Consider the following 27,093-nt stretch of genomic DNA (forward strand, 5'->3'; position numbering starts at 1 on the left):
GGTGCACAAGAAGCTGGGAGGGGGCACAGGGGGGACAGCTGACCCAAACTGGCCAAAGGGATATTCCATACCATATGGCATCATACTCAGCATATAAACTGGGGAAAGCTGGCTGGGGGAGGCGTGACCACTGCTCGGGAACTGGCTGGGCATCGGTCGGCAGGTCGTGAGCAATTGCATTGTGCATCACTTATTTTGTATATTCTTTTATCATTATTATTATTATTTTCCCTTCCTTTTCTGTCCTATTAAACTGTCTTTATCTCAACCCACGAATTTTACTTTTTTTTTTCCCCCAATTCTCTCCCCCATCCCACTGGGGTGGGGTGGGAGTGAGCGAACGGCTGTGTGGTGTTTAGCTGCCTGCCGGGTTAAACCACAACAAACATAATACTACATGATATCGCTGTGCTCTACGTTACACTATTTTAAATCACCTGTCATGTGGTAATGCTTGATATACAAATAATATCAATTTATATAAAAGTGGAATGCAGCCAAAACCTTTATTATTTATCAACAGTCTTATCATAGAAAAATAGCATATTCTATAGCTTTGTTTGAGCTCTAACAGACAAGGGGAAAATAAACAAAATCAAGAATAGAAGCAAATTAGAAAGGTGAAAGATACATATGCCTTAGCATCAGGTTCTATTTTCATCTAGTTCATTCTGTTGACCAAAAAAAAAAAAAAAATTGTAGAATTGTCGATTATATTTTCCTGTGCAAGACAATCAAGACAGAAGACCGCAGAAGAAGAGATCACTTGCCCACCACTTCAGCATGTAAAAATGCTTACTAGCAACACATATTTTTCAATATTTTAGTTGATGGGACAGTCACTAGCTAAACATATATGGAATCATACGTGTGGAAGCATCAAAATTCAGAGATGAACATACATAAATACTAACTACTACATTAGTAATTCATTAAAAGATGAGCAAGCAAGTACATACCGTACCTGTAAACCCAGTATGTAGACCAGTGTCTTGTTTGTGATAGAAAAGTGGCCTAATACTTGTGTCACCTGCACTCTTGGAATGGAGGAATAAAATGGTACAAACAGCGCAAACACAGGACCCAAGCTGCAAAAAGAAAGATACAGATGGTTAGTAAGAATGATACTAGCGACAGTAGTGTAAAACAATCAAAAGTAATTAATCCTAAGTACATAACAATCAAAATGTAATACCACCTTGCAAACAAAGGTCTTCCTTGGGAACCCACGATAACTTGCGGCATTCAGGATAACGGATTCATTAGCAAATAAGAACAGGTGACAAAAAGAATCTTATTTCCTAATGTTTAGGACTAGAGGCAGCAGAGAAGGCAACATATTTAGTCTAGTAGCAGACTGTTTCTATAAATACAGCACACAAAGAACAGCAGTAGTCTCCTGCATCAGAACAAAACCTCTTTGATTCAAATGGACAAATAGTAAGGATTATACCTTTCCCAAAAGGTTATGGAAACCACTTCACTTATGAAGTTAAGCTCCTATTATTTACCCAGGCTTAAGGTGTTAGAGGATTGCCAATAGACTGCAGTATCTAAGAGGGGAATATTGACAGTTTGATTTAACTTCCCCTTGCCAGTGACTTCCACGGCCCTACAAATAACTAACTTTCTTTAGGGTCCTCACCTTAATCACAGCACAAGATGTCTATTAAAGTTTCTAAACCCTCATTAGAAGCAGTTTCATAGAATTTAAGACTCAAGCACCTTTTACAATGACCAGATACCTAGATTGAACTTGTGAACATAAACTAGTGCATTTCATCCATATACCCAGATACAAAGCCTGTGTTCCTCACGAGGAAACACCCAGAAAAGTAAACCATGTATTAAAGACAACAGGAGAGGCCACAGCAGAACCAATGCCAAAAGCATGGATATGGGAGATCCTAGAAGAAAAAGACTTCCTAGGATGGAGAAGGGGAAGAAAAAAAGGTCACTTTGAGTAGACACGACCTGCTCCACTGGCGGAGCTGCGGTGGCAGTGACCTCCAGGCAGCAAGCTGCAGGCAGGGGGAGGCTATCAGCAACGCGCACGTCTCCCCCAGCTGAATCCTCGCCCGTGGTTCTGTACTGTCTTGTGTCCGACAGGCGCGGGATGCTGCACGGGGTAATTTTTCACTGCTCACCAGCTTATCAAAACTTTCAAGAGTTGCAGTTTCCACAGGCCTTTACATGAAAGGGATCTTCTTATACTCAGCGGGCATTCTGCAAACAGCACAAACCAGGACCTAAATAACTTGAAGTGTTCACTCAAAAATACATTTCCCTTCCAGAGGAACTACTGATAGGAGTAATACTATGTGAAATGATGGTCTGAATAGCAAAACTTACATTTCCTGAGTAACTGCCAAATGCAACACCCACAGCTATGAAAAAAACCCCCTTAAAATATTATTTTTACTCATTTAATGGGCTGTGGCTTAAGAGCATTTCGTTATCATTTTGTTTGTTATATTTGAAGTTCAGCTTGCTGAAAAGCTTCCTCTCTGAGGACTTAACTACAGTTTAATTGTAGAAACATTTTTAGTACCATCCGTTAAACACACAGTCAGATGCTCTTGAATATATAGAGAATGCTAACTCAGGAACTACTGAAAAATGTTCAATTTTGCATATAATCCTTCTTACATAAACAAAAACCACCTGTATAAACACACACAACACATTCTTAAAATAAATTCAAATTATTTCAGTTGTAGGAGTCGATAGGCACAGCTATAAGAGTGCCACATACCAAAATAATTCTTCATCAGAAGTGCTTCCACTGTAGACAATATTCACTGAAGTAAATCAGGTTTTATAAGTGAAGAGAGAAGAAAAACAAAGAAACAAGATCTTTTTCCTTCTTAGAAAAGTAATTTTAAATTATTTCTTTCTACTCTTACCAAGTGACCTGAGGGAGTACCAAAATTGTGGCACGCTTTTCAGGTTTTATTCCTCCTGTGATAAACAGTGACTCAGACACAGAGATTTCACACGCAAGAGTGCACTCAATCATAAAATGGGAAAGTACAAAAAGGAATTTCCCATGACTGCAAGTGCGTTTCAAAAAGAGATTAGAGAATGTTGAAAGGTTCCTTAAATGTTAATATTCACCATTAACGTCAACAGAGACCATAGAAAGCACCACCTCAGTCCGGGGTAGTGATCCATGTAATTCAAAGTCCAGTGTCTGACACTGCTCAGTATCTGACCATCTAGAGGAGCTAGAGGAAACCTAGTGCTTGACCTTTTATCCTAAAACAGTTAAGTTTGTAGGCACCACAGATGTATGCCTCCAAAGACATCAGTTTTTGTTTTTTAGACAGAGTTCACATCTACTATAAATAGGTATTACACAAATATCCATTCAGGTATCTTTTTTTTAAAATGTCAAAACTAGTGCCCTTCAAAATATCTTGTGAAACTCATTTGTACAGGTAACTCCACCATGTGAAAATTTATTCTGATAAATTTTAAACTTTCACCCTCAACTCTCATTATATAATTCTGTACTTTTACTTTGAAAATTTCAATTAATCTTTTCTGTTGCCTTCAGAATTTTTTATACATTACTCATGCCTTGTTTTAGAATATCTACATGGAGATGCTGCTTATCTACAGTGGGTCTGTCAGAGAAGTTATCTATGTAACAATACTAGAATATGACTGACATAGTAAAGGATGGTAAAGGGTATGACAACAAGCATAATATGACAGCAAAAGGATGCCTCAGGAAAATGTGGACCCACTGCCTGGTGGAAAAAGGGACCTAGCGACAAAGGACATGAAAAAAGCCAAGGTACTTGATGCCTTTTTTGCCTCAGTTTTCACTGGTTAGTTTTGCCCTCAGGCCTCTCAGGTCTCTCGGCCTCCTGAGGGACTGGAGCAACACCTGCTGTAAAGGAGGACGGTTAGGAAGCTCTTGAGCCCAACTGGCCATACAGGAGTCAACAGGACCAGATGGGATGTACCTCAGGGCGCTGAGGGAGATGGCCAATGTTACTATCACTGAAACATCGTGGTGATCAGGGCAGGTTCCTGATGACTGGAAAAATGCAAATGTCACACCCATCTTCAAGGAGGGCAAGAAGAGGATTCAGGTAGCTACAAGCCTCACCTCTGTCACTGGGAAAGTTGCAGAGCAAATCTCCTAGAAGCCACTGCCAGCCACATGACAGACAAGGCGATTGCTAATATCCCATATGGAGTCACCAAGGGTGACTCTGGCACTGTGGACAAGGAAGGGGAAAGCAACGAATGTTGTACACTCTGACTTTAGGATGGCCTTTGACTCAGTCTCCTCTTGTGTCCTTGAAGAAAAACTGGGGAGATATGGACTGGATAAGCAGATCTGAGGGAAACTGGCTGCACTGCTGGATTCAAAGGGTTCTGACCAGCAGTACAAAGTCCAAGTGGCAGCCAGTTACTAGCAGCTTCCCTCAGGGATCCACACTGGGGCCAATGCTATTTACGGTCTTTATTAACGACCTGGATGATGGGACAGAGTGCACTCTCAGCAAGGTGGTGAATGACATCAAATTGGAGGGAGCAGTCAATATTTTGGAGAGCAGGGCCACATTCAGATATTCCTTGATGGGCTGGAGAAATGGGCTGACAGGAACCTTATGGACTTCAACAAAAGCAACTGTGGAGTCTTCCACCTGGGTTGGAATAACCCTGTGCAATGGTATAGACTGGTGAGAAAACAGATTTGCAGACCAGGAGCTGGAAAATCCTTTGAATGTTAATCAGCAGTTCACCCTTGCAGGAAAGGTCAATTGCATACAGGGCTGCATTATCAAGCGTGTAGTCACCAGGCCAAGAGAACTGATTGCTCAGCACTTCTGAGCCTGAACCTGAATCATCGTGTCCACTTTTGGGCTCCTCACTTTGAGAAAGGCATTGATATACTGGAGCAAGTCCAGCTGGGGGTAATGATGGTCCAGTACCGTACCAGGTTGCCCAGAGCTAGAATGTCCATCCTCAGAGATACAGCATGGACACACAGCCCTAAGTAACCTCTTCTTGTTGGACATGCTTGAAACCCAGAGTTGAACAAGATGACTGCCAGAGGTCCTGTCAAACCTACGCTACTCTATTATTCTGTGGATAATCAAAGCCTTGTTCCTGAAGCTCATAATCACTGGAGGGATTTCTGTTCCTGTAATTCACTAGACAGGTACTGTCCTGGTTTTGGCAGGGATAGAGTTAATTTTCTTCCTAGTAGCTGGTACAGTGCTGTGTTTTGGATTTAGGATGAGAACAAAGTTGATAACGCACCGATGTTTTAGTTGTTGCTAGGTAGTGCTTACACTAGCCAAGGACTTCTCAGCTTCCCATGCTCTACTGACTGAGAAGGCTGGAGGTGCACAAGAAGCTGGGAGGGGGCACAGCCAAACTGGCCAAAGGGACATTCCATACCGTGTGACGTCATGCTCAGTATATGAACTGGGGGGAGTCGGCCGGGGGGGCCGCTGCTTGGGGACTGGCTGGGCATCGGTCAGTGGGTGGTGAGCAATTGTACTGTGCATCACTTGCTTTGTGTATTATTATTATTGTTATTATTATTATTTCAATTATTAAACTGTTTTTATCTCAACCCATGAGTTTTTCTCACTTGTGCTCTTCCAATTCTCTCCCCCATCCCAGCGGGTGGGGGGGAGTGAGCGAGCGGCTGTGTGGTGCTCAGGTGCCAACTGAGGTTAAACCACGACAGGTACAAACATCCATCCATGTACTGTAAATAAAAGGACTGGTTCTTAACTCTTTTAGTTATGTTAATTAATTGTTTGGTAACATATAGTCAGATTCAACATCTACAAGTGGAAAACATACTCTTATTGAAGGACTACTTCAATTCTCTCTCTTCCTTCAGTTCCCTCTTTGCCTCTTATTTTTGTTTTTCCTCTCATCCCGTTTAATCTCCTTTCCTCTACTTTCTCTCCTTTTCCAGAGACCTTCGTCCCGGCCCTTTGTTCATTATACTATGAGAATATCAGGAACATCCTTTAAAGTGCCATGATTAACTTCTATTAGAAACTTGAGACGTCTGTGTGCAAAGAAGGGCCATAGACACAAATACAAGCTGACACTAAACTGAGTTTATGCCCACTTCATGTTTAGGACATTAATTTCAGTCATGTGGGTTAGAAAATAAAATTTTCAAACAAAACAGAAAACTCTAAGACCTGAAAGATTAAATTCTAGAGTTTGAACACTATATGGACACCATGTCCATCCCAAAGGTGTACTGTAATACCAGGCTCTACAGCAATTATATCCTCATTTCAAGAGCATGTTAAATTTCAACATTTGCAGTGAAAAAGAAACACAGCAGATCAGATGGGAACATTCTACATCGTATGAAGAGAGGAGACTGGTTTTGCACAGAGAAAAAAAAACCTTGAAGAAACAATAACCTTGAAAAAAATAAACCAGAGATGTAGAAACCACTGGCAGAGAAGAAAGAATCAGGGGCGAGTATTTCTCATATGAGAAACACGCTACTTAAATTTTAAAAGGGTGAATATTAAATACAGGTTAAAATAAAACATTTTAATATTAGTAAATATATGCACAAAATACTGAAAAAATGGTTGTAAAATGTATGAACAAACGGGTAGAAAGCTAAATGTTACTTCTGCAAAAATATCTGCTGTTGTCAATGGAAGTTCTGCGGGATTAAACTTGCAGAAATAACCTGTTATTTTATTCAGGATGACTCACTACACTTACTAACTGCGGTCCTGTATTTTTCTTCATTTAAGTTCTTCATAAAACCATCAACCCGACAAATTCATAACCACGTATTTTTCTGGGGACTAAAAATATCAGTTATAAAAGCAGCTGCAGATAATACAGAATATGTAAACAGTGTGCTTGTAATTCAAGTTACTAAGTTACTTCAGTGCTCTGTGTTCCTACACGCTGTCTAGACACTGCCACATTACACTTAAGGTGCCAGCCTTCATTCTGAAAATGTTAAATGTTCTCAATAACACTCCTTAAAATTAGGTAACTCCCTGGAATATGACCACCCTTGATAGCTGGGATCCTCTGCCTGATGGAGCCAAGCACTCAAAGGAACCATCTATTGCACCCAACCCTTTTGCTACACATGAGCAGGACACCCTAGTGCCTGAGGCCTCTCAATACCAGCAAAACCATTAGGGTACGTTACCCAATACTCATGTATCTAACTGCCAATATTTCACAGGAATGCAGGAAGAAAGTGGGGAAAAAAAAAACCCAAGACAAAACTTGAAGTTGTGCATCTTGAGGGGGAAAAGAAAGGTTCCTCCCGTCCACGGATATCTCAGCAGAATTACTGCAACTTTGGGTTCATTAAAATATAAGACCAACCAAGCAACCAACCGAACACTTTACAATCCCGCCATGAAGACAAGTCAGACACCTACCTCTCCTAAAAAAAGCTTTTTTTTTTAATGCCAAGACTATCCAACAATTTATTCCATAAACTGCTCAGCTCCATTGTAAACCAGTTTCAAGTTCCTTTCCCTTCCCATTGGTGAGCTAATCCAGACCTTTCCTCTTCTTCTTGGAAGAATCCTTCTTCCAATTTCAGTTTTAATTTCTTCATCATTAATAAGATACTAACATATGTAATCATTGTTCTTTAGCTTTTTCTGAACAGATCAATTAATCCTATCTCCCCTCAACCTCTGTTGGGCAAAGCTGACTTATGGTACCTGACCATTTCTATTCTACCAGCCTGCTGCAATATACAACATAAAATTTCTTCAGTTAGGCATTCACAATATACTGCCCTCAGGCAAGCAATTACTGCAGACCATCAAAGAATTATTCAGCTTATAGCACTATGAAGATAATTATTTTTTTTTAAATGAAGGCCCCTGTCCTTTATTTAATATATGATTAGCATGCTGCCATTCATGTGAAGGCCAAATTATGGAGATACAGATGAAACTGATGGAGCGGTATAGGAATGGCTGGCCAAATCCTGTGCCACAAATGAGTACGGTATCACAGGGACAACTATTTATCCTTAACTGATAAGTTATTAATGTCAACTAGGTGTTACAGAGTTAGTTACCCATGCTTACCCACTGACAGTTGCTGCTCTGCATCAGATGTCTGCAGCAAGTGATTGATGGTGACAGCTTATCAGGTAGCTTTGATTTCATGACTGATCATTTTAACCAAACCAGAATTTGAGTTCAGCAAGAGAGAGGAGCTTGCACCTTTCTAAAAGGCAGGGGCTCCCAGTGAATCCCATACTCAGCTAAATCTGGCACAGAAACTGGAGCTAGGCAGAAGACACATGAAGGCACAAGGAAACATTGAAGGAATTTAGTTGGCGGAGTATTTTGTTGAGGAGGTACAGTTCAACAGCTGTATTGAAATTGTTAGCATCCCAAGTTCATCTGAGATTGGGTGCTTAATTTCTTCTTCATCTAGATTAACATAACACATTTTATTTGGCCTCTGCAGAGTTACCATGAATCACTGGTGAGTCATCATTTACTGTTCCTCTAACTCAAGTCACTTGAGAAATCACGTTGACAAAAAAAGACAGGATTCAGCTACAGATTAGTTCTAGACACCTGACCTGTCTCCTAGAAAACAAAAGGAGTTAGTTTTGGAAGGAAAGGCAGTTTTGCAGTTAAGAAACAGGCTAGCTGATTTCATTTTCTGGTTGATCCATAAACACCCTGTGTAATTCAGAAGTAATTTCTTACCTTGGGTAGTAGTTCTCTAGATAGGGAATTGTAAAGCTAAATCCAGTACCATTTGTAAACTGCTCAAATAGAGTAGGGACTAAGTAAGCAGACAGAAAATAAATCATCACAGGCATCATAACCTACTGGTCAAAATATTAACTGCACTGCTTTGATGTCACCATCTCTGAAAGTAACAAATTAGTATATTAATTTACATGTTACTCTCCTTGCATGCCAAAAGCAAAACAGTAAGCTTTTGCACACAAATGGTGAAACCAAACATATAACTTTTTTATACATGCCATGTCTTGGTTTAAATGTTCAAATCGTGGGACAATCAAACAGATATTGGACAAACAGCAGCTGTATAAGAACAGAAAACAAATAGCTAGAAGGATAAATAGCAAGTGAAAGAACGCAACCTGCATCATTTAGCTCAAGCAATTAACATCACATCAGGCTAGGCTGGATTGGTAGCTAATACATCAGCGTGACTCAAAAGGTACAATCTAGTAATGTATCTTAATCAAAGGAAGGCAATATTTTATCAGATCAGAGCAGGAAACACATATTGGCACTATTTTATAATGGTAAAACTATTTTGAAATAAACATTTTTTGTTTAATATGAAGCTGTGGTACTGATGTCAGTCCTTGAGCAAAGACTACTACATGCCTGTAGTATCTCAAAATTTCCCATTTCTACTACATATTTTTGCTGCTAGACAGAGAACCACATTGCAGTGTTACTTTGTGTACATATGAAGTAAGTTCCCTGTGCAATTTCCCTTTAAACAGTCTTTAATTCTCATTACTTCATTTAAAGAGATTCTACTCTGTGATGAAGCTGAATAATTGAAAAATAATTCAAAAACAAGAAAGGAAAAAATCCAGAATAAGACCAGTAAGTCCTCTCAAAGACTTTCTGAATCTGGTGTTAGAAGATAAATGCCCCATAAAAACTGAGGGGCTGAAAGCCCTAGACTGACCCCTTCAGCTCCCTGGCATCTAGGGGGAATCAAGTCATGTCTGCACTGGAAATTCAGCACCAAAAAAAAAAAAAAACAAAACCAAAAACGTACAGTGCCAACTAAATGTTCCAACTGGGCACAAAAGTAACTCGCAAGGCTCTATTTCATTCTGCCATAGCAAGAACGTTTCCCGTAAGACAAGGTACATTTAGTAAAGTTTAACTTTGTCATTAGATCTGCATTTACTTTAGGCTTTCTGATGAGATGGACATGTTAGTTGAGATCATATCTCTGCACACCTCCAACACTGCAATGTCAGCAAACACTTGTGCCGTGAACAACAGCCCTAACGTTTCCAAAGAGGCATTCCACCCTCTGCATGGGTTGGACCTGCCCAAAATGGCATCATCATGCCTACTTCCTGGTTCTTTAATATCAGGCCACTAAATGAGGCCACTTTAAAGATAAATAGTCCTTCGCAGTCATGAATGATCAGTATGAGTTTTGGGGGAAAATCCCAGGTAACTCTCAACCACAGCCTCTAACAGCAAATGACAGGATTTTCCATCTATCTCTGATCTCCAAAACCCTCTTAACAAACACACAATTTAACTCTTAGATCAACGTTCTTTACCCAGAAACAAGGTTATTCCAGGTAACAAGGGGTTATCTCACAATTTGACATCTCATTCCTTTCCTATTCCTTAGCCACCCATTCTTATCAATATCATTTTAGGGGAATCAGATTCGTGTTTTAAAAGCTGTTTATCTTTAATGTATTTACCTTTCATGTGTATTATTATCCTTGCTCAAAATGCAATAAACAGCTTACAGAGGCACACATCCTCATTAATCTCTCAAACCGCCAGAGTTCTTCAACTCCCTCATATACTTTCAAAGGGCGTTTCTGTAAAGCCTCATCATTATGATACTAAAACAGTGCTGGGAATGTACACGGGCTGTCGAGACGTCTGTTTTTACACAGCATCTCAGTATGCCTCAATTCTGAGGTTTTCATGTGCTGTGTCAGATCTGATCAGTAAGAAGCAGTTTTAAAGCATGTACTGATCATACAGCTCTTTGCTACAAACTAAATTTAAGATATTTTTAAATGCAAATGGCATATAAACAAAGTTTTTCACTCAAGGATTTTAGTTGGTCAACAATTAGTGAAGTAAACCTCTGGGTAAAGTCCCTTCTATGAAAGTCAGTACTGCATAACGTCACGGGGGAGGTGGGAGGGTTGTTTCTAATTACTCTCTTTGAACAGACTAATTGTAAAAGGATTAAAAATAGATGCTTTCACATCCCATAAAACAGTAGGCAGCAAATCAAGACCAGCATACAAACCCGTTTTTTTTTTTTAAGCACTTGAAAAAACCGACCCCTCCCACAAAAGAGACTCACGTAATCACTCTTGAAAACAATGTGCAAGAGTAAACTTTCGCAGTCAAGCCATCCTGCTAATGCCCTTAACTGCTCAGAGGATCCAAGAAGCTACAGATATGTAAGTACAGAAAAGAATTAACTTTTTAAATATTTTTTTTTCACTGAACAACAGCAAACAATTCCAGAAAGATTATTTCTTTTTTGTATTACACTGAATATTTTCATGTGGTAGGAAGGATGAATGATCTTTGGATGGGAGAGACAAGGCTCGTGGAAGAAATTCTGTGATATTTTATGTTCACATATTAATATGCTGTCAGTTAATTTTTATTTAAAGGAGCTGTTGAGCCTCAGCATCAACAAGTTATTTCAAGTCCTTTCTTACAATACAGCCTTTTGACAATCACAGGGAACATTTGATACTGCATTAGCTTAGACGATTTTTTTAGCAATAGTAATTTAAATTATACTAACGCAGAAATAACTACTGTACAAGTAGTAAGGGAAGCACTGCAGTTCTTAAATCATTCACTGAACCTTGCAGAATACTTCAATAGTAGGAGAGAGCCTTAAAACAAATCCGTACTATAGTCGTGAATACATAGCTTTATCACATGCGCTCCTTGTCTGTGAAACAGCCTTTATTATCAGCTCAAGAACTCCTCAGTCACTCTTCTCACATCTAAATATTGCAACAGAATATTTTATGAACTCAAAGTTTTATGAGCTAATTCCTCTTTCACCTTCTGACACACATTTCTTTCAAAGTTTTTAGAAGGAATTCTTTTTCTGAATCACAATCGCCAAACATCTTTCGCCTTATTACTGATCTTCATGCCACAAAGCTAAAGAAATATTACAAGTGATACAATTTTTATACATCTTCCCAATTAAAAAGGATCCCTTTTTCCTATTATACTGGCAAAACAGATAGACTGTTCAACAGACAATAACTCAACTATCATTTATCTTAAAAAATAGAGGCAGCATGCATGCCTTTGAGCACAGGATATAAGAGGTCTGTCTAACATTTTCATGGCTCCTCCTGAAGAGACGAGGGAACAGAAAACTTACCTGGCAATTAGTCTTTAAGAGCTCAAGTCTCATCCCTTTCTGTTTGAAAGATTGAGGACTATGTATACAGGTAATGAATAACAAATTTAAGCTAGAGTTCTGAAGTTGTAATCCCTAAAATTAAAGACTGTGCCTGTACACGTTCCATATCACCCAGGAAAAAAAAACCAAACATATAGAAGGTGTGCATGTTTCCTAGTACTAAAATACAAATTGTTATTTGACCCCTTTTTTCTTCTGCTTGCAGGAATGTAATTGTCAGTGGCTCAGGTTTTTATTTTGTTAATTTGCTATATTTTAGGCTCTCTCCTTGTTACATTTAGTATACTTAGGCAAGTAAACTGAAGGGAGGTTAATCATCTCAGCATCAGCATGGCTTTTCACATCAACAGGCATCTTTGGCAGAGATGATTTATGTTAGATAGTTCTCATACTTTGCATAGGATGGATCACATTTGGAAAGAGAGATCCAACAGATAAGAGCGGGACATGCACACTTCAAATTACTTCCACTTTTTCTTTAACTGGTTATGCAGCATTTCAACTCAACTTCTTTATTTCCATTTCGCTTACTGTAGCTTCTGTTATTTTTGAGCGCCAAATATAACTGTGACACAACTTTGCAAAATTTGTAGTAATAGATAAAAGCAGGACCATAAAGATCCCACAGCGTGTGCATCTGCAAATTCTGTTAAGCACTTAAAGAATATTATAATTCTTCATAGCCATGATTAAGACAATTTCATTCATGAAAAGCATACTGACGTGTGGCTTACAAATTTGGCTTTAGTACTCCAACAAATTTGGGTCTATACCAAGGAAGAATAAAAGGACTAGCCTGGAAACTATCTCACCAAAATTAGCTGTGGGTTGCGACCTGAGGATTCAGTCTTCAGGTCATTAGGCCTACTCATTGTCATTTAGGACACAAAACTCAACAGCTTTTGAAAAAAAGGTAAATTAACATAATGCACTAGAAGCGTATGAGTGTTAAAGTATTAGAAAGAAACAGGAAGCTTTAGGACACGCCTGTCTCTTGCCTCAGCTTTTATTAAACCACATGTAGTTCCCAAGCTGCCAATACATACACCTAGATATAGGTACCTTAGGTATATGTTCTTTCTATATTAACAAAGCATTCTACTATGCAACTTAGCATGCATAACTTAGTTGAATCAGGCCTTTTTCTCAAACAGAGCAAACACTCTACAACGAAGATCACTTGTATGGTAAATTAGAAATTCAAACATTAAATACGACTGGTCAACAGAAAACAATTCATTTTAGAGATTAAAGAAAAAATTAAACCTACATAACCACAGCACTGCATATTTCCCATGTTCTACTATTTTTAAACTCTGTAAGACTTACACAGCTTACACCTACAGAGGACTGGAAGCTTAGTAAATCCTCAGGTCAGGTACTGCAGGGAACGAGAAGTCTCTTTCCCGACCATTCCTTTTAAATCATTTATACTCTTTATGCATACATAAACAACATTATTCCCCCATACTGTTTGTTAAAGAAATATTGTCCATCTCAAAGTGACTAAACCATACGATGTATAGAGTCAGGAGAGATCTTTCTAATGATCTGCCGTGCCTTTCCAAGAATTTAATTAGTATCCCTCTTAAATTAGCTACTGGACAGATGCACCAGGGATTCATCTCCTAAGAATGAAAATTATGGAGACAGACAAATCACACATTAGATCACAATACACAGTTAAAGCCTTCTACGTGCTCCCTGTTCTGCTGAAAAGGCAGATGGTGCTCCTTCAGCAAAAGCAGGAGATGAGAACAAGAAGAAAACTCATTTAGCATACAGATACAGCTTTGTATCACTGTGTGCACATAATCCAAACCCATGTAATCTAAGGTTGCAACACTGCAATTGCTGGTTTATAGCTTAAGTCTATGCTTGTTAATAGTTAAATGTATGTAACATTACAATACTACATATAAAGCTCATCATACATGAACATCTCTATGAACCAGGGCTTTGGATTACGTAGTACTTCCAGACTGGAGCCACCATTCTGTTCATCAAACACCTTTTGCAGTGGGCACTCCACTCTGAGCTGGGCTCTTGCGTACTGCAGTATAAATGTAAAACAAATGAATAATGCCAGTCAAACATTTTCACAGAAAACCAATCTCCTAAAACAACTTATTTTCCTTCTTTGATGAAATTACAAAATCGGCTTAGAAAGGCAGCTGCACAGATTTCAGACATGCCAGATTTTGTAAGCAGCTTGACATGATACTGTGATTTTTTTCCCCCGAGTGGATACTATTGCTATCAAACATCGAGAAAGCACACAGAATAGACTAAAAGCTGGTTAGCTAACAAATCTCAAAGTAATTGGCTAAAGAAAAGCTTTTTTTTCCATTGGTGGTCAGAAAGCAAATACAATGCTAAGACTTGAAAATGGCAAGGGAGAGGATAATAAAGAACAACCTGCACTGGTTGCAAGCCTGGGCATAACATTAAAATTAATTTTAAACTTTCTTAGGCATAAGGTCCTCCCAGGTAGAAAGCAGAGAGCAATGGCCATGGCCCTAGACTGGAGATATCCTAGGACACAGTGAATCTGAGAAGTACTCCAGGATCACAGTGAACGAACTTCACAAGCTCCCCGTGCAATGCTACACAACTGTATCTCAGATACCTAATCAACTGAGCAGAAAAAGCAGGGACGTAGTGGTGAGTATGCTTCCAGGTACACCGATGCCAAGAGGCATCTGGAACCCCATCTCCTGTGTGGGACTAAGCTGGGGTTAGAACAGACATCACAGGACTATTTTGCCTTGTGGTGAGACATTTGAGAAGTTCACCTTGAATTGCCAAAACCATGAGATTGTATAAAGGGGAAAGGCTCAACAAAAACGGCAATTGCAAATTAATTTTAGAGACATTTAAACGAGACACACCCACATTTTTTAACAAGGAGGTTGACTGACCAAAAACTACAGTACAAATGGCTAATTCGCTTTCTCTTCAGTTCTCCAAATCAAGACCAAACAGCACTTTAGAAAATATGCTTTAAATGAAAAGTTAGTGGAATCCATACGCAAATAACTAAAATAATAACATAACTTGGATTATACAGGAGGTCACATTAAATGAGTAAGAGGTCTGTGTCACTGAGTATCATGTGTCTGTAGACTCAGAAAACGTAAAAACCTGAACAACCTTCTTTACAATACCGATATAAAGACAGGAATTTTAAATACTTTATGCCTTAAAATTTTGCACGTACCTCTATACCAAAAAATTGTGGCAATGTTTTCTAAAATTATTAAATTGGTAAGGTAAATTCATGTTTGTTTGTTTTTTTAAGCATATACTTCAAAATAGTATCATTAATAAACTTAGAAAGCCACTGGAGACGGGTATTTAATCCAACAACCTAGAAGAGCAAACATTTTGGTAGTGATTCTAGAGTGTAGCTTCAATGGTGCATCTGGATTCAGGACAGTAAATGACCATGTTCTCATAAGGTATTCAGGCACACAGATCATTAAAATCAGTAAGAATCAAGTCCAGCTAGTCTGAGATTTGCAGCAGTAAGGAGGTAACATTCTCCATTTTTGCTCCAACAATGCAAAACACACAAAAAGTATGCAAAATGGGCCTGTTGTTGTTTTTTCAGATACATTCTGTGGAGGATGTCATATGCTCTGTATGTATAATAAGCTGATCGCTAAGGATTGCTGCCAAGAAATAAACAGCAACCTGACACAAGGAATAGGATTCAAAAAAAAGTCTTGTGTTACTTAATAGTCTAGACACCTTTTAAGAAGAAAGTATTTTTTTAAATGCAGCCCTGTTCAAGATGGACAAGAAAATACCTGCTGAGGTGAATGGAGTTCATCCAACAACAACAACAAGAGCTCAGATGTATGAAGAAGTTAGCGTAGCTCAGGTGATGTGCATTAAGTTGTCAGATGGTAGCAACCTTATCATCTGTTTGGGCCCCAAACCAGATAGAGTATCTTAGGGGTTTTTTAAAAAATGAAAAATATTCAGGTAATATAGCACCTAGACACCATGGTGACTGCTCAAAATGCCCACACATACCTACATATAGAGAAAATACTAATACTCATCTAGAGTATTATAAAATGTGCTCCCTACATTAACAGTCAAAATATTTTGGGGACAACAGAGGATGAAAAAGAATGCTTTCCCCACCCAGAGCTGACTCCCACGGCAGGCAGAAGAGCCTGCTGACATCCTCTGTTAAGGAGCACAGCTTAGCTGATGTGCACGCTGCCCTGGAAGGCCCATGAGCTGTGGTCCTCCAGCTTTCTTCTCATCTGTTTGTGGCCAGTTTGTCCTGCCGTGGAACAGCTCTCCACGCATATCCATGCTAGCACCACGGATAGACACAAACTCTCCCTCGGCTAGGACTCCTTCTCAATATAGCCATGATTTTTTTCCATAGGTTTTATGCGAGGGTGAACATCCTATTTTGAGCAACAACAAGTTCTAGATTAATTTATTACATTAAAGATCCAACTTCATAGCACAAAATTAGGTAACATGCATTTTATGAAATTCTACTCTTGATGTAAAAAAAAAAAATTTCACTGAAATGACTGAATTTTTCCTAAACCATAGTTAAATGTGTTTGTATAATAGATATTCTACATTTTACAAACATTTATAGAAAGACAAATTAATGGACATGACAATTATGCACATTATTTATGAACCAGAACTTTTACAACTTTACAGTGAAAATAAAATTATGCAGTTAATATGCTGTAGCTAGTTACTGCAATAGAACTGTTTATCATAAATCTTAGATTATTCTTCCTTACGTATGTTTAAGAAATGATTTTACCTAAATTTCAAGGAAGAGATGAGTAGAAGATAGATGTCATGCTGGGAGTGTGAACAAGTAATCAGAAGCATTTAAATAAGAGAAACAAAACAAAACACCTCACTGACTCTTATCCAGGTGCCTACACAAACCCACACCATTTTCTGCAAAAAGCAGTCTGTTACACTTACGTAAAACAAGAGCCATCCTACACGCTTCTATAAGGGAAAAGATGAAACAGGAGGAAAGTGTACCAGAACTATCCTCAGGGTAGCAAGTACTGTATTAATCAATCATCAAACACACTAACACCAAGATACTGTGAATGATGCGGCATTAACTAATGTAAAATTACAGACATTCTTAAATCTGCACTGCAGCTGGAGTTGATATGTAAATAGCAACTGTAATTTTATATTAGTTTAATTCCCTTATTCAAACCACAGAACTCCCACTTCAGATTTGACTTCCAACCCTGAATGCAGTATTCCCACCTCTTGACACATGGGACATACTTTACAGGTATCTAAGAATCAGAACACTGTACATCTATCAGTCAGAAATTACTCAACTGTCTTTCCTACTGCCTGTGCAACACAGCAAACATGGACTTAACGTACTACCTGGATGCTAAATTTCTTCCTTAAACATATGTAATATAACTCATTTATGTATTTTAATACACATCATCCACTATCCGCAGGTTTGCTGTTTACAGAGAACCTTACGCACCCCTGCTAACCTAGCCAGAAGTCTGATCAGACTGGCTTATAATACAGTATGTGTTGCAGGTACATTAATTGTGAACAACCTGAAATAAGTAGGACAATCTCCTCAAAACATGAAAGAAGATACTAACCTTTTAACGCTTTCACAAGATAATAAAAGGATAATGAATACTTTCTAAAACGTGTAGCTTAAACCCCTTAAAACTGAGAGGTATTTTCCAGAAAGTCTTTTTTAAGGTGCAACAGGCTACAGTTTGTAAATAGTGTGTGTTGAAAGGCAGATCCTCAGAAATAACCTAGACATTTTAATTAAAGGTACCAGACGGACTTAAAACTCAGGTTACAACAGCTTTTACCTCCAGATAGTATTCTGCATTAAAACAGAAGCAATCTTGTTTTGACTGCTGTTTTAATCCATAAATGGTGCCTCTAAGAGGCACCATTTTGCAGAACAGCTGCTCGAGGAGTAATGTTAGATGCCCCATCCTTTCTAACATTTATGCTTACACTATGCAACTGTCAGGTAACAACACACCTAAGAAATATTTTGCACTGGAAGCAATATCAACAGGATGGGGTCCTTTCCGTTTCTGAAATTCTGCTGTATCGTTTTTATATTTTTAAGTCCCCCAAATCACTGCCACTTTGCAGCTCTTCCATGCTACTTTTGACTGTGCAGGCTAAACAATTTCTAAAATCTACTAAATTGACAACGTGTAAAATATTTCAGCTGGGTTATCTCTCTTTTGCAGCACCACTAAAGAGTGACTAAAGTAGTAGTCTTAAGAATTTATGTATGTAATGATATTTGAATTAGATTCCAAAAGCCAATTCTTAAAACTAGTATTAAACAAGCTGAATTATTATAATGCCAATATGGTAAGAGTGCTGAAAAAAATTTAGTTTCTCTAAACAAGTTAAACCATCACAATGTGAATTGTTAGAAACAAAAACTCCCTAAACGTTAACTGAAACACATTTAAAAGATTTTATCTGCTTGCCTGACCCTTGGGGACTTCATATGATCCTTTGTCACGTGGTTTCTTCTGACTCCTTTTTCCCCTCAGATTGCTTTAAACAGTCTCCCACCTCCTGACCATCTATAAACTTCACTTTCCAAATATATTACATCCCTGGTTTATTATTTTGCCCCATCTGATTTTTTTCAGAAGAGAAGGAATTGGGATCAAAACAAAAAAGCCAGAAAAAGCCATCTTTTTGTTTGTTCGTTTTTGGAAGGAGGCTTGAAAAGTATTTCACCATAATGAAGTTTCATTTCAGGTTTTTTATAATCTTGCTTTTTGCAACAGAGGGTGGCCATCATTATGCAGAAATTGCTTATCTACATTTATTACAAAATGTTTCCTTTTGTTGTTGTTTTTCATGTTAGGTCTACTGAGCTTCCTGCAACAGTGGTTACAGAAATGGACACTTTCACAGCTTCTCAGACAAACAGTTCCACCTGTGACTTATATGAGCACAAAGATACAGCACGGATACTACTGTCTGTCTTCTACAGCTCCATCTTAATTCTTGGGGTGCTTGGAAACACCATTGCCCTCACGGTCATTTTTAAAAACAGAAAGAAGATCAACTCCACTACCCTCTATTCAACAAATCTCGTCTTCTCCGATCTCCTGTTCTGTATCGCCTTGCCTACAAGGATAGCCTACTACGCCCTGGGATTTCACTGGCCATTTGGAGAAGCGTTATGTCGAATAACCGCTCTCTTGTTCTATATCAACACCTACGCAGGTGTAAACTTCATGACCTGTTTGAGCATTGACAGGTTTTTCGCTGTTGTCCACCCCTTCCGATACAAGATCAGAAGGATTAAATATGCCAAGGGCATTTGTGTCTTTATCTGGTTTCTTGTATTTAGTCAAACCTTCCCATTACTTATACAACCCATGTCACAGGAAGAAAAAGAAAGGACTACGTGTATGGAATATCCAAACTTCGAAAAAATAGCACATCTACCATTTATACTTCTTGCTGCCTGTTTAGTAGGGTACCTTATTCCCCTGGGGATTATACTGTTTTGTTACTCTCAAATTAGCTGCAAACTTTTTCAAACAGCCAAGGAAAATCCACTGACTGAAAAATCCGGGATAAACAAAAAAGCCATCAATACAATCATATTTGTAATTATAGTGTTCATCATCTGCTTTACCCCTTATCATGTTGCAATCATACAACACATGATTAAGAAGCTTCAGAGCGAACCCTTGTGCACTGAAAAGAAAATTTTCCAGAAGTCACTCCATTATACCGTGTTTCTGATGAATTTTAACTGCTGCCTAGATCCTTTCATCTATTTCTTTGCATGCAAAGGATACAAGAGAACTGTAATGAAAATACTGAGACGACAAGTGAGTGTATCCATTTCAAGCGCTGTCAGGTCACATCACGAAGAAAGCTCACGTGACGTGGGAGAAACGCAAATGATGGTACTTGCAAAATCCCCCAATGGAAAGCTACCTGAAAAATAAAGTCTGCAGTACACCGCAGTGGAGCAAGCCTAAAAATCCAGGGCCCACAGTAAAAACTCTTAGTGTTCCCTGTACAGCAGCTTAAGTAAGATTCTGCTTCTCAGGATGTCAGGAAATCAAGGAGTGATGCTGGACTGAAAAAGAATTGTCACAGGACAGCAGGAAAACTCAGCATTATAATTTCCTAGCTGTATCATTTCGACTGATCTCATTATTTTTTCCAGGAGATATGCACTGCTGTGAATGTTCAAATTCCATGCTGCACATATGTATGCCTGGATGTTATTAACTCAAGCAAAGACTTGATTCACAGTTTGGGTGTCTGAGAAAGGATTAAACACAAATAGCTTACAATTCAGACTGACTACAACCAGAACATCTGAAAATTTAAGATCTCTAGCTGAGCTCCAATTACAGCAATGGCTTTGTTAGCCAAGTCACACAAGCAAATGAAATCAAACTTTGAGATAAAATGGACAATTTCTGCATGTTTGACTACCACAAGTGCTTAGTTTGTAGCCCTTTGGAGGGGAAACTGCATTTTGTAGTATTTGGAGCATGAATGTCTTATTGGACAATTCACATAGATAACATTGTCAAATGTAACAGATGAAAAGTTAATGAACTGTTTGGTTCTCCCCAACACTGAGTATCTCCCGTATGTTAAATCACTCATCTTTGCAAGGTGTATTATCTCTTTACTCCTTTTCCTAAAGGAGAACTTTTCTTTCTACTGTGTATTGTAAAAAGTCTCTACTCTAGTTGTATATAAATTATTTATAAACACAAAAAATAAGTTGAAGCAAGAGACTGTAATATGAAACTGCACCATTTCAGTTAAAGGAGCAGTGATACAGGGTTCTTCAGAACTTCTGATGACGTCACACATGGACACAAGACAAACGTTTTACAAAGAGGAATAGATGTTCACAGTTGAAGCCACCAAAAAGTAAATTAATGGGTTAATTCTGATGGTGTGAGATGGCCACCTCTTTTCAAGCGCTGTTTACCTGAGAGATCAATAAATGAGAACAGCAGGATTGGCTGGGAAAGAACAAGCTTTCCCATCACACCTTCATACAGCATATCTGGGATCCCTTTGGGCACACTGAAATTGGGACAGCAAAGAGACCAAATGACTTAAACACATCCTGCTGGAATCGGCTCAATACCAGTTGAGTATCCAGGATGCAAGCCCTGGGTTCCTGCTGCTGTGCCCTTCCGTCATGTGTCAGTTTCCTTCCCTACTTTATTCCTGACCCCCTGTCTTTTCTTTTGTCTTCTATCTTCTTAATATGCCTTCACCTGCCAACACAACTTGGTAATTGCACCATGAGGTTGTGATGGAAAAGGAGAATTAAAGAGTGCCTGATAATTATTGGTAAAAGCTATGCCAGATGTCAGAATAAATGTTATTTATTGCAGCTGTATCTTTCTGGCATTGAGGTTGCACTGGAAGTCAAACAAACATAGTTACATTTGTCATCTTCGCAATTCCTTCCTTCCTCACGTGTTGACCTCCGCCTACCTGCAAACATGGAAGGGTCATATCTGAACAGCAGTAGGGAAACATTAAATTAACAATTACTTTCTTATGGGAAAGAAAATGCAAAAGACCCTATATTTCATACCACTTAAGATTGTAAAAATTGAGTTTCTAATTACGAAAGACACTATGCAACTACAGGAAAACTGAGTAAGAAAAATAATTTTTAACAGAAGTTCTACTTAATTCTGTATGCTATAGCAGTTCTGTTCTTGTCAGCTCTTTTAATAAACTATTTCAAAGTTTTATTTCAGAATTTGTTCCTATTAGAGGAAGCAAATAATAACTTGATAAAACCACAGACAGACCACTCACGAATGCCTAGAAGCTGTAGAAATAAAATATATGCATTATTAACATCACACCATTACAAACTCATTTTATTCTACTAATGTCTGGTTTTTATTTTTGGTATGTGTTTCATCTAACTGTGATTACAAAACCTAAAAAGAAAGAAGTCTTTTTTATATGTCTGTAAAATATAACTCAAATATGTATTACAGTACCACATAATGCAGATATCTTTTCTCTTCTAGGTGGAAACAAAGTGAAGATCTGTATTGAACAATCTTTCTCTATCCCCATTTTCTCACATTAGCAATCCTGTTATTTTCAAATTTAGACCTTGTTTCTAAATCACATCAACACTCTCAAACAACTAACTTTACATCAAAATACTGCTTTTGCTCTAATAAGCCTTAGAGCATTGGTCCAGTTAGATAATGGGTTTGAGAAAAGCTGTTTTTTTCTCCTTATTCTAATACTTCTTAAATGCTGAAGAAACAATAAAAAGCTTTAAAAGCTAAGATAAGCTCAGCTTCCTGACAAGAGTCCTAAAGGCACAGACACACAGACAGTGACAATTTATAGCTGTGGCAGCTGATGCCACTGCTTCCCCTCACTACTTGTCAGCACGCACTCACAGCTCATGCACACTTGTATCAATGAGGAGCCTCTTTTCTGTGTGCTTATCTGAAACTGCCAAAAGTAGCCATGGTGGTTTCAGTTGGCCTAGGACACTGCACTGCAGTCATTTAGAGAGCATCTGTCCTATTTCTTCTACCAGCTGTGCTGTGGGGCTGGTAGCCATCACCAGAGAGATGGTAACAAGCTGCTGCATGGGAGCAAGGGTGAGCAGTAATATTGAAAACTTAGAGCTGTTCTCAAACAACTGGTTTTCTTCAAGATGCCCTCATCCACTCATCCTGCTGGTAGTCTTGGAGTATTTTTACAATAGCAGTTACCTGTAGTGGCACACCTCAAGTCCCTCTCCTCCTGCATGCCACACAGACATGAATAAAGGGGGTAAAGCCATACCTGGTATCTCTTTTCCTCTCCAACACTGAGTATGTAACAGACGTGTCTGTCTTAAAAGACATAAGCATGCCACGCCATGCAACATGTGGCTGAAGCAGTATGAGCTTTGTAAAAGAAAGTGAGCTTTTGCTTTGGCAAAAGATTTTGATACATTCTAGGAAATGCCCGCTTCTACGTGAAAGGCTGGGAAATGGTCATACAGATCTGGAGCTCACTCACCCTTTTCACATATAAGTAAAGCAGCTGACAAGTAGCAGCAGGTTCAAATGGTTTGCTCATTATGAGGATGTGACTGAAGTTCTTCGGAGAAACTGGGTCTCTATTTGGAGGGTGAAGTCCAGTCAGGATCTTAAAACCTGCGCTCATGACAAACAATAGAGTATCTTTTAACTCTACACTTTGGAGTGTAGGGCTAGGGCAGCTGCTATAGAGGACTCCAACTAGACTACGTGTCCACTGCTGACACCTCTCTCAAATCTTATCTGGTAGGGAATGTGACAGAGCACATAGAAATAAAAATGATGATGGGGGTCAAATGGTACATTTTGTCTGTCTCTATCCAAGTCCAGAAAAGAAAGTTGTATAGACACCTGTTCTTGAACACATAACCAAGTGAAGATGCTTCATGTAAAAAAAATCCCAAAATGGACACGCATTTTCAGCAAAAGAGCATTTAGTGCCTTCACCTTTTCTTTCACTGAGAATGCAAAACTAAGGACTATTACTGCAAGTGCTCAGATGGGTTCCCACAGCCACCTTGGGCTAGAAAATACTGAAGCCTAACTGAAAGTGTGGAGATAAAGAACACAATCTCCTGTGGCTTACAGTCCCAGCAGAAGAGGACAGATATTCCCCAAGGCATTGCTGCCTGACTCTTTTGGCTGTGACCCTGAAAGCTATGCAGACGAGGAACCTGTCAGCAACACGGTCATCTCCTAGCAAAAGACAGTAACAGCAACTGTCTGAAGTGGTAAACATGCTACCACAAATAACATGATTCTTGAAGGTGGTTAATGACTCCTCTTAAACCAGCAAGCTCGTTAGTATAAAGACAAAATGGAGGGTTTTGTGTTTTGTTTTGTTTTTTAAACAGATGTTGCATTAAAGACTAACACTATTTTGAAACTCAAAAGCTTTCAGGTAAGCAAGGAATGAATAGACTCCAAGAAAACAATGAGACAGCCTGCAACATAAGAAAAATAAATAGGGTGCAACTGAAGAGAAGGAGAAAAGAAGCTTTGCCTTACACGACCAGTTTTGGAGGAACTGAAAAGCAGCAACGTACTCTGTCTCTTCTATCTCCACATCTGTGGTATTGAGCAGGGGAAAAGCTCAAGACAAACTAAGGTTTGGATCTCAGCAGTATCCCACTGTGCTGGCTCAATACAGACAAGGTCAACGGACACCAAGAATCACTAGAAAAACATCAAATTCATCTGAGTGAAATATTTCCTAATACAGTCTTGGCTAAGCTACAGCCTGCAGACTAAGGCTATGGTACAAAATGAACTCAGCCAAGCTGCAACACTTTTCTGAAGAAAAACAGGGGGATTGCTGTTTGTGTAGTAAATGCTCAGACATATTTCCTCAATTTTTTTCCCTTTAGAATACTCTCTTGGCTTCCTGCAATGTCTAACTTCGGACTTCCTGAGGTAGATGTCATCTTTGCACATGACAATCCTCAATCAATTTTTCTTCCATCAGCCTGTCTGGTCCCTTTTTGAACTCAAATAAAATGTCTGTGCCTGCAGCATCTTGCAGCAAGAAGTCCCACAGTCTAACTACCCGTGGTGTGTGGAGCCATTTTCTTTCGCTTGTGACACATTTTAGTTTCATTTGAAGTCCCCTGCTTCTTGTACTAGAAATGAGTGAACACAGCGACTCCCTATTTACCCTGTCCACATTACTTGTGATTTTACAGACCTGCACCAAATCCCCTTCCTTCAAGTCATCTAGTCTCTTCTCCTGTGAACAGCCAGATCAAAGCTGTTCACCACTTCATCCAAATTATAGAGGAAGGAAAGAAGGCAAGCGCAGAGAAAGAATGGAAACCCTACTGTGTTCGAGCTGGGTGGCGGAAGAGAACAGGGTATCTCTAAACACAGGGAGATCAACAGCGTACTGATCTACTTTTCCTACCACAGTAACATACAGGTAAGTCTCAAAACTGGGATCTTGCCCCATGACTGCCAGATTTGGATAACCTTGCTCAGATGCATTAAAGAAAGAAGAACAGGACCTCAATGGGCTGGAAAAATGGGCTCAGGGGAACCTCATGAAGTTCAGCAAAGTCAAATGCAAAGTCCTGCAACTGAGATGGAATAACCCCGCACAACAGTACAGGCTGGGCATTGCCTGGTTAGAAAGCAGCTTGGCAAAAAGGTCTGGGCTCCTGGTGGACAAGTTCAAGAGGAGACAGTACTGTGACCTCATGGCCAAACATGTATGGGACTGTGTTAGAAAGAACAATGAGGGAAACTACCTTTCCCCTCCATTCAGTACTTGTGAGATCATACCTGGAGTCCTGTACCCAGTTTTGGGCTTCCCAGTACAAGAAAGATACCGACATACTGGAACAAGTCCAGCCGAAGGCCACCAAAAACAATGAAGGGGCTGCAGCACATGCTACTGGAGGAGAGGGTGAGAGAGCTGAGATGAGTTCAGCCTGGAGAGGGAAGACTGAGAGGAGATGTTATTGCTGTCTTCAACTGCCTAATGGGGAGGGGTACAGAAAAGATGGCAACACACAGTAATGAGCAGAAGTTGCAGCAAGGAACAATTAAACATTAGGAAGCATTCTTTCACCATGAGGTTAGTCAGCCATTGGTAAAGGTTGCACAGAAAGGCTGTGAAATCTCTATCCTTAGAGATACCCAAAACTTGACTGGACACAGCCCTGATCAAATTGGCACTACCAGGGTTGGACAAGACGATCTCCAGAGGCTCCTTTCAACCTGCATCCTTCTACAACTAACAAATTTGGGGAAAACTTTGATTAAGTTAGACAAGAAAGCAACATGAAACTCAATGGCCTTGCAGTAAAACCAGCAAATGATATAACTTTAAAATCTTCTAGTGTTGTCCTCTATTTAAGGCCTTATCAAAACGCTGTCATTAGCATCCTCCTAAAATAAAGAAAGGTCAAAACATGGCCTAGATATCTTCCAAAAAGCTGCATTCATTTTTCCTCAGTGCAAAAATATGAGTTTCTCCTCTTCCTCTTTTCCTTTCCTCAGTTGTGACAGATGTTGTGCAAAGGGCTAAACTAGAAAAGCAAGTTTTGCACCTGTTCTGAAGGCAGCAACATTTGTGGTTATCCTATCCCCTCCAGAAAAGTATACATCATCTTATACCATGCACAAGGAGAGCTATGTTCCTCCCTCTAATAAGCTAGACTTAGCAGTTTCATCCTTCCTGTGGCACGTAACTTTCGAGGGAAGTTGTGGTTAGTTAGCAGAAGGCACTCGGAGGCAGCCTACTTTAAATATAGAGATGCTGAAAACTGATTATTCTCAACTTACTAGCCTACAAAGCAGGCAGATAGTGTTTCATCAGCAGCTGCTGATACTAAGGGGCTAAGAACTTGATGAAACCTTAATATCATAACTTCTAAGTATGGAAACTTACAGTAGTTCTGTCTAGAAGTAACAATGATAGATCATTGTCCCCAGTTGGGCAGGAAGAGATGAAGCACCCCTGCCAGCTGCATGTGGGAGGCATTTTTGACAAAAGAGACAACTGAAGACTCTTGACAAGTTACCAGACTATAAAGGCAACTCCGGGACAATTTTTTGTTTTGGCCTTTAAAAAAATAAATACAGTGTATCCACAATGCCAGCTATTTGAAACAGCCAAACGCCCATCAGAATCTTACTCCTTCACTCAAATGAGCACAAACCAACTATTTCAAATGTGTCAGGGCTACCTATTAGAACAGATACATAATAATGTTATTTATGCTAAAAGAGGGATAGAGGGAAAAGCTTCATATTCATATCCTTGATACTTAACAACTCATGATCTCTCCTAGTGGCTTTATTC

The 27,093-nt window shown here is 39.1% G+C and overlaps 2 protein-coding genes across 2 annotated transcripts in view; one reads left to right on the forward strand and one right to left on the reverse strand.

Annotated features, from left to right (window-relative positions):
* Positions 1-27,093, reverse strand: part of UBAC2 (UBA domain containing 2) — a 100,415-nt gene that overhangs the window by 38,188 nt on the left and 35,134 nt on the right. The window contains exon 4 of the mRNA XM_019474382.1: positions 965-1,088. Coding sequence (XP_019329927.1) covers positions 965-1,088 — 124 coding nt within the window. The remainder of the gene's footprint in view (positions 1-964; positions 1,089-27,093) is intronic.
* LOC103906417 (G-protein coupled receptor 183) lies at positions 11,089-20,189 on the forward strand. The gene is made up of 2 exons (XM_009288324.2): positions 11,089-11,182; positions 19,088-20,189. The coding sequence occupies exons 1-2, from the start codon at positions 11,142-11,144 to the stop codon at positions 20,187-20,189; spliced, it is 1,143 nt and encodes a 380-aa protein (XP_009286599.1). The 5' UTR covers positions 11,089-11,141.

The sequence above is a fragment of the Aptenodytes forsteri genome, unplaced genomic scaffold (assembly GCF_000699145.1).
Source record: "Aptenodytes forsteri isolate BGI_AS27 unplaced genomic scaffold, ASM69914v1 Scaffold123, whole genome shotgun sequence".
Lineage (NCBI taxonomy): Eukaryota > Metazoa > Chordata > Aves > Sphenisciformes > Spheniscidae > Aptenodytes > Aptenodytes forsteri.

What these genes read in the sequence shown, in the direction of transcription:
- LOC103906417 (XM_009288324.2), top strand. Translation starts at nt 11,142, where the DNA reads ATGCCCTTAACTGCTCAGAGGATCCAAGAAGCTACAGATAT. An exon ending in ATCCAAGAAGCTACAGATAT is followed by an intron (nt 11,183 to 19,087) that starts GTAAGTACAGAA and finishes TTTTCATGTTAG; the next exon opens with GTCTACTGAGCTTCCTGCAA.